Here is a 12,160-nt window from a genome sequence, read left to right on the forward strand (position 1 = left end):
TAGCTTGGTATTTGACAGATCTGGTTATTTTAAATCTTTTGTTTAGTTAGCTTATATGAGTATCCATTAGAAACTTTATATAGATAACTAGCTATCATTAAGCCATCTTTTGAAAAGTTTAGCAATGGTTCTGGCAAACTGAAATTGGGTATTAAATGGACATTCCAATATAAATGCCCAATAATAAGGAGGCTTAGACAATGTGGTGTTATACTCCACTGTTTTCCAAGTTTCATACAATTTCCAAACACTTGTGATGATAAACTCTTGGTAGAGTTTGGCTAGACCCTTGGCTATTGATGTTCTTGTGAGCTTTGGGCTTGTTTTTTCTTTTATAAAGTGGTGATAGTAGTAGTACTTACCTTGTAGATTATTGTGAGGCTTAAATTAGATAATATATGTAAAAAACTTAGTACTGGGCCTGGAACATAATAAGTGCTCATTAGCTATTAATGCTAATAAGGTAGGCTTTCTGTCTTCTCCATACCTAACACCGCTGCCTCATCACCACACTGTCACCCTCATGCTCTGCCTAACAACCATTCACTTCCAGCCAGAGATCACTGATGCTAGAGAAGGTAAGAGGATCACTAAAATAAATATTGTGCTAATAGTCTAGGGTTCACCATAATTAAGAGAGAGCCATTTTGATTTTCAAACCTTAAAATTTACTGGGTGATATGGCTGAAATTTTGGCTGCCCCATCAGACTACTTTCCCTCTTTAACCTTCTTGATCAATTGGTGATTATACACAATCTGAAAACTCTCAGTTAGCAAGAAAGATTATATTTTTATAGGCCAGATACAAAAGCCACTGTAATTTTGTCATCCAAGAGCTAGCTAAGAATATAGCTTTGAAAATAAACATAAGCTTTCTCAATTTTTTTAACCACAAGCAGGATTCACAAATTCAAATTATTTATAGTAGGTTAACAGTTAAATCTTACATTAAACCTGGAATACGAAGATCTGGATTATTAGATAACTAGAGGCCAGGTGCACGACATTCGTTCACTGTGGGGGCGGGGGGGTCCCTCAGCTCTGCCTGTGCCCTCTCGCAGTCCTGGCCCTTGGGGGATGTCCACTGCCGGCTGTGCTCACCAGCCGTGAGCCCAGCTTCTGGCTGAGCAGCGCTCCCCCTATGGGAGCGCACTGACCACCAGGGGGCAGCTCCTGTGTTGAGTGTCTGCCCCCTGGTGGTCAGTGCCGCGTCCATAGCGACCAGTCATTCTGCCATTTGGTCGATTTTCTTTTTTTTTTTTTTTTTAAATCTTTATTGTTCAGATTATTACATTTGTTCCTCTTTTTTCCCCCCATAACTCCCCTCCTTCCAGCTCCCACCCCACCCTCCACCCTCACTCCCCACCCACTGTGTTCATCCATAGGTGCATGATTTTTGTCCAGTCACTTCCCGCATCTCTCAGACCCCTTTTCCCCCCAAGAATAGTCAGTCTATTCCCTTTCTATGTCCCTGATTCTATTATAATCACCAGTTCATTCTGTACATCAGGTTATTTATTCACTTGATTCTTAGATTCATTTGTTGATAGATGCATGTTTGTTGTTCATAATTTGTATCTTTACCTTTTTCTTCTTCTTCCTCTTCTTAAAGGATACCTTTCAGCATTTCATATAATACTGGTTTGGTGGTGATGAACTCCTTTAGCTTTTCCTTATCTGTGAAGCTCTTTATCTGACCTTCAATTCTGAATGATAGCTTTGCTGGATAAAGTAATCTTGGTTGTAGGTTCTTGGTATTCAGCACTTTGAATATTTCTTGCCATTCCCTTCTGGCCTGCAAAGTTTCTGTTGAGAAATCAGCTGACAGTCGTATGGGTATTCCCTTGTAGGTAATTGAGCCTCTTTCTCTTGCTGCTTTTAAGATTTTCTCTTTGTCTTTTGCTCTTGGCATTTTAATGATGATGTGTCTTGGTGTGGTCCTCTTTGGATTCCTTTTGTTTGGGGTTCTCTTCGCTTCTTGGACCTGTAAGTCCATTTCTTTCTCCAGGTGGGGGAAGTTTTCTGCCATTATTTCTTGAAATAGGTTTTCAGTATCTTGCTGTCTCTCATCTTCTGGCACTCCAATAACTCTGATATTAGTCTGCTTAAAGCTGTCCCAGAGGCTCCTTACACTATCTTCACACTTTCGGATTCTTTTTTCATTTTGCTTTTCCAATTGGGTGTTTTTTGTCGAATCTTTGGTTTGATTCTTGTGCTCCTCTGGTCTGCTTTTGGGTATAATATTCTTTATTTCAGTCCGTGTATGCTTACTTTCTAATTTCTTTATCGTAGCATCGAGGGTCTCATTAGTTTTCGTGAGGCTCTGCACAAATTTATGGCAAGCCCTCAAAATTGCGATTCTTAGCTCCATATCCTCCATTTCTGTCATGTTTTTTTGTCTCCGCATCTTTTATGCTTTCTTGGTGCACCCCCTTGTGGTCTCTGTGCGCAGTCTTGTTCTAGCCAAGCCTTAATTGTTGTAGTTAACACTAGAGGGATTTGACCACCAGGCCGACTGGCTGTAGGAATCAGCTGTTTGGAAAGCGTCTGTCTTCTGGGGAGGCGCTAGTCCAGCCCTTGCCTGAGGCGATTGGCAAATGGCTGTGCGCAGGGTTTGGGCGGGGCGGGCTCAACAGGGCGGGGGGAGGGAGCAGCTATGGCCGCTCTCAGTCCGTCCCCAGGGGCTCTGCCTCTCTGTCCCAGCAATCGCTGCAAACCTCGGAGGGGCCGTAGCCAGACAGTCCCGCTTCTCCCGTTTGAGTCTGGGTCCCTAGAGACTCGCCCGGATCTGTAGCCCAGAGTCTGAGACTCACTCCTGAGTGAAAACGACAACCGCGCCCTCAGCCACCAGCCCGCTTTGCGCGCGCACCACCTCACCACCGCTCCACCGTACCTTTAAATTTTCCACACTGCGCCTCCTCTGTGCGTCGGAATGCTGTTGTTTTTGCTTCTAGTTGAAGAGTCTCTCCTCAGCCAGCCTTCCTGTGGTTCTGGTTGATGTCCGTTCCGACTTTTAGTTGTATTTTTGAAGTGGTTGTTTACGGCGGCAGTCTCCGGTGTTTACCTATGCCGCCATCTTCCTTCGATTCCTCTAGTTGAATCCGATTTTCATATTAGCCTTTTTTATATAGGATAATTCACTCATTAAGCCAACTGTTGTAGTATTCTTATACATAGTGATTTCTGCAGCACATTTTTTTGTTCTTTAGCACATTTATTTTTAATCCTCACTAGAGGATATGTTCATTGATTTTTAGAGAAGGAGAGAGATTTTTAGAGAAGGAGAGAGAGAGAGAGAGAGAGAGAAAGAGAGAGAGAGAAACATTGATTGGTTGCCTCCCATATGCACCCCAACCAGGGATCAATGCACAACCTAAGTGTGTGCCCTAACCAGGAATCAAACCCACAACCTTTTGGTGTATGGGATGACGCTCGAACCAACTGAGCCACCTGGCCAGGGCCAGTACTTCTTTTTAAAAAAATATATTTCCATTGATTTCAGAGAGGAAGGGAGAGGGAGAGAAAAACATCAATGATAAGAGAATCATTGATCGGCAGCCTTCTGCACGCCCTAAACTGGGGATCGAGCCCACAACCTGGGCCTGTGTCCTGACCTGGAACCGAACCGTGACTCTTCTGGTTCATAGGTCAACGCTCAACCACTGAGCCACAATGCTGGGCGCCAATACATTTTTTAAAAATAAAAATGCAACCTGACTTTGAGAACTATTTTTTGCCCAAATTTAAGGTTTACCTGTCTTTTCAACCTATCTTGGCAAAATTAAATAGCATTTTGTCTCCCTAAACATATAATGTATTTCTCATGTGAAGTTATGAGTTAATTTTCTTGTATTTGTGCAGAGAATAGCTGGTTCTTAGAAGACCTCTTTAAAGTAGAAAGTGTTGCATAGTAATATGGCAAGGTGTGACAGTATGTGTATAGTTTAAAATATTCCTTAACTGGTTTATTTCCATTATACTTTATCTTTTAAAAAGTTGAGATTTTAAAAAGTAAAAATTAGCCCTGGCTGGTGTTGCCTAGTGATTAGAATGTTGACCAAAGCACCAAAAGGTTGAGGGCACTTGTCTGGGTTGCAGGTTCGAACCCCATCCCTGTCAGGAATTGACACATCAATAAATGTTTCTCTCTCTCTCTCTCCCCTCCCTCCTCCTCCTCCTCCTCCTCCTCCTCCTCCTCCTCCTCCTCCTCCTCCTCCCCCTCCTCCCCCCCTCCCTCCCCCTCCCTCTTCCTCTTTCCCTCTTTCTCCCTCCCTTTCTTCCCTTCCTTCCCTTCCTTTCTACTCTCTATAAAAATCAATGGAAAAAATATCCTCAGGTGCCCGGCCAATGTGGCTCAGTTGTTGAGCATTGACCCATGAACCAGAAGGTCATGGTTGATTCCTGGTCAGGACACATGCGTGGGTTGTGGACTCAATCCCCAGTAGGGGGTGTGCAGGAGGCAGCCAATCAATGATTCTCTCATCATTGATGTTTCTCTTTCTCTCTTTCTCTCTCTCTCTCTCTCTCTCTCTCTCTCTCTCTCTCTCTCTCTCCCCCCCCCCCTTCTCCCTTCCTTTCTGAAATCAGCAAAAACATACTTTAAAAAGCTTCAGGTGAGGATTAACAAAAACAAAAAGTGAAAATTAAAAAACATTAAGGAGATTAACAACCAAACTGTTCCTTTTTAAAATTATTATTATTGTAATCCTCTCCAGAGGATATTTTTCCATTGATTTTTAGGGAGAGTGGAAGAGAGAGGGAAAGACAGAGAGAAACATTGATGTGAGAGGAACACATTAATTGGTTGCCTCTTGCACCCGCCCTGACCAGTGCCCAGGCTAAGGAAGAGCCTGCAACCAAGGTATGTGCCCTTGATCGGAATCGACCTTGGTACCCTTTGGTCCGCAGGCCGAAGCTCTATTCACTGAGCCAAACCAACTAGGGCTGTTCTTTTTTTTAAAATATATTTTATTGGTTTTTTCAGAGAGGAAGGGAGAGGGATAGAGAGTTAGAAACATCGATGAGAAAGAAACATTGATCAGCTGCCTCCCGCACACTTCCTACTGGTGATGTGCCCGCAACCAAGGTACATGCCCTTGACCAGAATCGAACCTGGGACCTTTCAGTCCGCAGACTGACGCCCTGTCCACTGAGCCAAACCAGTTAGGGCAGGCTGTTCCTTTTTTAATGGGGTGTTGGTAAATGGACTTGAGCCAGTGACTCTGAGCTTTGCACTGAAAATTTGCTTTCTCTTACAGCCTGCTGATCTAAAGAAGAGAATAGAATCCTTAATTGACCGGGACTACATGGAAAGAGATAAAGAAAACCCAAATCAGTACAACTACATTGCATAAAAGTTTGGCCTTGGAGCATTTTGTGTTTCATGCTGTAGCCAGTGGATAAACTTAACTTGTTGACCCTATATTGTTTGAATTCTTTTATACTACCGATGACCAAATGAAGCAGTGTAATGAAAATAGTTGAGTGGACATTTTCAGTGGTTAACATGCCCATTAAAAGAGTAATACTTACCTTTAAGAAGAATGTTGTTAAACTCTTTGCATGTTATTTAGTATGATGTGCAGAAAAATCTTAAGAAAGTACTTGGTCTTCATGATTCCTCTTTGGAAATAGGGAAGAGGTCCCTATGGCTATTAAAAACGGGGGGTTCTTATACACCGTTAATTATGAAGCAAAGGTTTATTTGCTTAATATGTCATTTAAAGATACTTAAACTGCATGCAAACTTTATTTACTGTACAGAGTTCTGGATGTATTTATCAAATAGAAAAACCACCCTGGATTTGGTTGTTCACCTGTTTTGTGATTTCCCTTGAAAAGAAAAAAAAGTTGTCTCAACTAATTCCATTTTACTAAGTAATGTTCTGTTACACTCAAAGGGATGCTTTGAAAATTTTATTTGGAAACAAGTTTTCAAGTAGAGGGACAGTTGCTTATATAATCTCTTGTATATACACATCCTCAAATGTTCCATTTATGGCTGTGAGATGTGTGTATATGGCTTAGCCTTGAGTTTACTGTGCTAATTAACAGGTACTTATAAAAATAGCTGAAATAGAAAATTGCTGATCATTTGTACTAGAAGAACAAAATAGGAGAGAAAAATCCAACTTCATATTAAAAATGAATACAATATGAACATTGCAAAAGAGACCAAAACCCGCATATTTTGTAAATTTTTACACAACTAAAAATTCATCAGGTAGTTTTCAACTTCCTTTAGACTTTAATGTTGCTTGAACAGTTTTGTGTTTAATTTGGACCAATTGTAGATTGTTACAGGCTTTTTAGGATTTAGCATTCCTATTTTTTATTACCAAAGTTTTTTTTTTTGGGAAGCACCCTAACTCTGTTGGTAAATAAGCCTTTACTGTCATTTTTATTCTAACGTCCTATAGCCCTAGATGTAAAGGCCCTCTCATTTTCTCCACACATCCACTAGTTGGGAATTTCAAATTCTATTTCATGCTGATCTTGTTCCTTTCAAAATTGTTTGAAGAATTCTTACAATGACCAGGCACCTACTTTTCAGGGGAATATCCTAGGATTATTCAGATTATATAGAATATAGCAAAAGTATTGTTCTTCAAATTGATCTTGTGAGTAAAAGGCTTATCTTTACCACCAGTGGTATTTTTTTTCTTTTGTATTTGTTTTTTCTTGAAGTTTTGAAATTAATCGATCACAAAGGAAAAGCAGAAAATTTTGTTCTTGTTTTTAAAAATTAGAACTGTTTTTGCAGTAGTTTATTTCCTTTACTATTTGGAGTCATTAGGTAGGAAGAATACCTAGGTTCTAGCCAGAGACTTGGTTTTTGTGTCTGGTATTTTTTTTCTTGAATTCTCAAAGACCTGTGAACAGTTATTTTAACACAGTTGCCTGTGTCTCTAATTGCGTCAGTGTGCACACTGTTGTGTAACAATATGTGGTATTTTGAATGCCTTCCTAATTTTCTTTTGAACAGTCATTACCTTTATATTCTCAGCTCTTCTGGTGTTTCCTTATATGAGGTCATCTGACCAGGAAATACAACTACTTTGTTTGCCTTTTCTCCATATTGGACCATCTACATCAGTGTTCTAACTCATCCTTGATGGTCTCTGAGATATGTAGATAGTTCCACAAGACTTGGTAGTTACTTTTACAAAATTATATAGAATCGGTCCTGTTAGGAGGAGACTCTTGGTGCCACCTTCATCATCTTGAAAGCTGGTCCCTTTTCTGAGGCTCTTAATGTTTGAAAACTTGATGCTGGTTCATTTGAAAAATTGACAAGGCTATTAAAAACAAATTGAGTAGAACTGTTTAAGAAATTGAAAAGTAATTGCAAACATTGGGTAATTGTGACTTTTCAGTTCTGTATCGGTTGAATTTTTGCGTTCTTTTTCCTGTGTACGTGGTGGTTCTATTTTTCTCCAATAAAAGTTTTATTTAAAAAAAGTTTCTAGAGAAGACCTTTAAAATTCAAATGTTGTAAAGAAAGTTATAAAACTGCAGACCCTAAACTCTTCCTAGTGATTTCTTTGACTGGATTCACATCAATTCTGTTATTTTTTTAAAAAGTTCATTTTTGTGGTGGTTTAGTGGTAATAGCATAGGAATGTGCAGAGGGAGGAGGGTATGGTAAAGGGTGAGTAAAATTTCCAGGAATCCTCAAGGTGGCTAGATACTCTTAAATATCATTTTAGAAAAATCAAATAGAAGTATAAACATTCTTTCATTCAAATCCTCAAAGTCAAATAGTTGCATAAAGTCAATATGAAACTACTATAGATTTACCTTGAGGGGAAGATAAAAGGTTAAATACTTTTGTTTTAGTTATGGCTCTTGATCTACCTTTTCTGTTATTATGAGTTCTAGGCCATATACTCTCACAGTAAGACTCTACTGAAGAATTTTACCAAACCGGAAATTAAGAAGCCTTTTAGAACCCAGTTCCTGAGTCTGTTGAAAGGCCTCAACATGGTGTCTTGCCATACTGGAAAGTCTTATCTTGTATATGTGTGTACAGTTCAGGAAATCAGTTTATTCTATTTAGGCATCTGCTGCTGAAGATTTTCAGAAGTTGTTTATTTTAATCTCAGCATTCATAAGGTTGTTGTTTTTTTTACAGTAGATGTTTTTATTTTGTTTTGAAAATCATTCTGTTTAATGCTGTGAATGACAGGAGTGTTATGAACATGTTCTGTTCTCTCATCTACAGAAAATTGCCAAAACAAATTGTTCATTAAAAAGAAAGGAGCATTACTAATGGGAATTTGGATAATTATGCTTTATATGCTATAGCTTATGTTTATTTTCAAAGCTATATACCCCATTAATATTTTTCAGTTTCCTACAAAAAAAATTTGCATTTGAGCAATGAAGAGATTTGTTCACCTTGAAACACTTGGTTCAGATTTAACACTTTGTTCAATTATTTTCCTTGCTATTAAAAAAAGGCATCTCTTTGTTGAACGTATAATATATTTCTATATTTAACTAGAGGCCTGGTGCACGAAATTTGTGCATGGGGGGGCGTCTCAGCCCAGCCTGCACCCTCTCCAATCTGGAACCCCTCAGGGGATGTCTGACTGCCTTTTGCAATCCAGGACCGTTGGCTCCTAACTGCTCACCTGCCTGCCTGATCACCCGTAACACCTCTGCTTGCCTGCTTGATTGCCTCTAACCACCTTTGCCTGTCTGATCTCCCCTAACTGCTCCCCTACTGGCCTGATCGCCCCTAACTGCTCCCCTGCTGGCTTGATCACCCCTAACCACCTCTGCCTCGCCCCGCATCCAGGACCCAGGATTCCCTCCTCCAGCCAGTCGCAGGCACCTGGGACCCGGGTTCCCTCCCTCTGACTGGCCGCAGGCACCCAGAACCCGGGCTGGCTTCGCCTGGGCTGGCCGCAGCCGCAGGGGACCGTGGGCAGGTGGCTTCGCCTGGGCCACAGGCGCCCAGGACAGCGGGGCAGATGGCTTGTCCCTCCCTCTGGCTGCAGCCACAGGTGTTGGCACCCAGGACCGCGGGGCAGGCAACTTGTCCCTCTCCCGGGCTGCCGCCTGACTGGTCCTCATTCCTCTCTCGTGAGCTCATTTGTGCCTGGCTGGTCCCCATTTCTCTCTCCCCAGTGTTGAGTCCCTGAGCCATTATGGCGTGAGAGTGTGACAACCATTTGCATATTACAGTGATGGCGAACCTATGACACGTGTGTCAGAGGTGACACATGAACTCATTTTTTTGGTTGATTTTTCTTTGTTAAATGGTATTTAAATATATCAAATAAATATGAAAAATATACATCTTTGTTTTACTGTGGTTGCAAATATCAAAAAATTTCTATATGTGACACGGCACCAGAGTTAAGTTAGGGTTTTTCAAAATGCTGACACGCCGAGCTCAAAAGGTTCGCCATCACTGGCATATTAGCTCTTTATTATGTAGGATAGGCCTTAGAATTTTTGTCTGGCATAGTAAAAAATTAAATCTAACCTTTTTTTTTTGTAGAACTATTTTTTTTAATCCTTACCTGAGGATATTTTTCCATTGATTTTTAAAGAGAGTAGAAGAGAGAGGGAAAGACAAAAACATCGATGTGAGAGAAACACATCTATTGGTTGCCTCCTGTACATGCCCTGACCAGGGCCTGGGTCAGGGAGGAGCCTGCAACCAAGGTACATGCCCTTGACCGGAATCAAACCCAGGACCCTTTGGTTCGCAGGCTGACACTCTATCCACTGAGCCAAACTGGCTAAGGCTTGTAGAACCTTTTTGATGTAGAATATAAGAATGTGCTATAGAGACACATTAAAATTTGATAGTTTTACAAACTAAATAGAACAGATTCTCACATCCTCTAATTTTTGTAAGAAAATTTTGTAAAACTTTTAAAAATAACTTATTGTAAAATACAATGTAAAATTTACCATTTTAACCATTTTAACGTGTACAATTCAGTGACTAGTACATTCACCATCACCATTCTCTAGCTCCAGAATATTTTCATCATCCCAAAAGGAAACCCTTTACTCATTCAGCATTAACTCCACAGTAGCTACCCAGCCTCTAGAAAACACTAGTCTGCTTTCTGTGTCTATGGTTTGCCTAGTCTGGATATTTCATATCAATGGAATCATATAATATGTGACCTTTTGTGTCTGGTTTCTCTTGCCTAGCACTGATGTTTCAAGTTTCTCCATGATGTAGCATGTTGCAGTACTTCATTTTATGCTTCAATAATAATTTGTGTGTGTGTGTGTGTGTGTGTGTGCCACATTTTATTCATTCTGTTGATGGACATTTGGGTTGTTTCCTCCTTTTGGTAATTGTGCTGTTAAGACGATTTATATACAAATATCTGTTCAGTTCCCTGTTTTCATGCCTTTGTATTATTATACCCAGGAGTGGAATTGCTAGGTTATATTGGCATTACAATGCTTTACTTATTGAGGAACCACCAAACTTTTCCTTAGCTGCTACACCATTTCACATTCCCAAGAGCAATGCACAAGAATTTAAAATTTTCCACACCCCCATCAACACTTGTTTTTTTTCTGTTTTTCCTATTATAGCTATCCTAGTGGGCATAAAGTAGTTTTTGAATTTCATTTCCTTAATGACTAATGATGTTGAGCATCTTTTTATGTACTTGTCAGCCATTTGTACATTTTCGTTGGAAATGTGTCTATTCAAGTCTTTTGGCTATTTTGTAAATGGTTTGTCTTTATGTTGTTGAGTTGTAAGAATTCATTATATATTAGGGATATTAGACCCTTAGCAGATATAATGGTTTGCTAATATTTTCTCCTCTTCTGTGAGTTGTCTTTTCACTCATTTTAAAGTGCCCTCTTTAAAATTTATTTTTCAATTATAGTTGATGGTCTCTTGATGCACAAAAGTTTTCATTTTAATGAAATCCAGTTAACCTATTTTTTTTTCTTTTTGTCTCGTGCTTTTGGTGTCATAGCTAAGAAACCATCACTAAATTGGAATTCATGTTGATTTACACCTATATTTTGTAAGAGTTTTTGGTTTTATTTCTTAAATTTAGGTCTTTAATCTCATGAGTTCATTTTTGCATATGGTATCAAGTGTCCAGATTTATTGTTTTGCAGGTGGCTATCTAGTTGTCCCAACACTATTTGTTGAAGAGACTATTCTTTTCTGCATTGAATGGTCTTGTCACCTTTGTTGAAAGTTAGTTGACCATAATTTCTGTGGATTTATGTCTGGGCTCTCATCTATTCCATTGATTTATATATGGATTGTTATGCCAATACTACACTATTTTGATTACTATTGATTTTTAGTAAGTTTTGAAATTGGGAAGTGCGAGTCTTCAACTTCTTTTTCAAGATTGTTTTAAATATTTTGGTTCCTTGCTATTCCGTATGGATTTTAGGATCAACTTTTCCATTTTTTGCAAAAAAAAGGCCATTGGGATTTTGATAGGGATTGCAATAAATCTATAGACAGTTTGGGAGTTTTACCATCTTAACAATATTAAGTCGCCCAGACTATGAACACAAAATGTTTTTCCATTTTTTAAGATTTTTTATTGATTTTTTTTTTTTTTTTTTTTTTAGAGAGAGAGGGGAAGGGAGAGGGAGAGAGAGATAGAAACTTTGATGAAAGCGAAACATCCATTGGCTGCCTCCTGCATGCCCTCTACTGGGGATCGAGCCCACAACCCAGGCATGTCCCCTGACCAGGAATCGAACTTGCAACCTTTCAGTGCATGGGACAATGCCCAACCAACTGAACCACACTGGCCAGGGCTTTCATTTTTAAAACCATTTGTTTTAGTTCTTTAAAAAATTGTTTCCAATATTTTGTGCTTTCACTGTATGAGTCTGCGTCTCCATGGTTAAATACATTCCTACATATTTTATTTGTTTGATGCTATGTTAAATGGAATTTACATGCTAATGTGTACAATTTGTGTGTGTTAATCCTGTATCTGCAAGTTTGCTGAATTTGTTTACTAGTTCTAATGTATTGTGGAAATTTAAGGATTTTTTTTATATATAGCATCTTTGTTGCCCATGACTGATTTTTAACTGGTGTGCCATGGCACACCAAAAAATTTTAGAACATGCAATTACTAAGGGAAAGGGGGACTTACTTCTTTTCACTTAGTAATTAGTTTATGTGTG

General features: G+C 39.4%; 1 protein-coding gene across 6 annotated transcripts in view; it reads left to right on the plus strand.

Annotated features, from left to right (window-relative positions):
* CUL4B (cullin 4B) overlaps nt 1-7,462 on the plus strand; it is a 48,807-nt gene extending 41,345 nt beyond the window's left edge. For all 6 annotated transcript variants that reach the window (XM_006082149.3, XM_014458875.2, XM_006082148.3 and 3 more), the window contains exon 21: nt 5,260-7,462. In XM_006082149.3, the coding sequence (XP_006082211.1) occupies nt 5,260-5,355 (96 nt within the window). In that variant the 3' untranslated portion in view covers nt 5,356-7,462. The remainder of the gene's footprint in view (nt 1-5,259) is intronic.
* The last annotated feature ends 4,698 nt before the right edge of the window (nt 7,463-12,160 follow it).

Source organism: Myotis lucifugus, unplaced genomic scaffold (genome assembly GCF_000147115.1).
Source record: "Myotis lucifugus unplaced genomic scaffold, Myoluc2.0 scaffold_2, whole genome shotgun sequence".
NCBI classification, from domain to species: Eukaryota; Metazoa; Chordata; class Mammalia; order Chiroptera; family Vespertilionidae; genus Myotis; species Myotis lucifugus.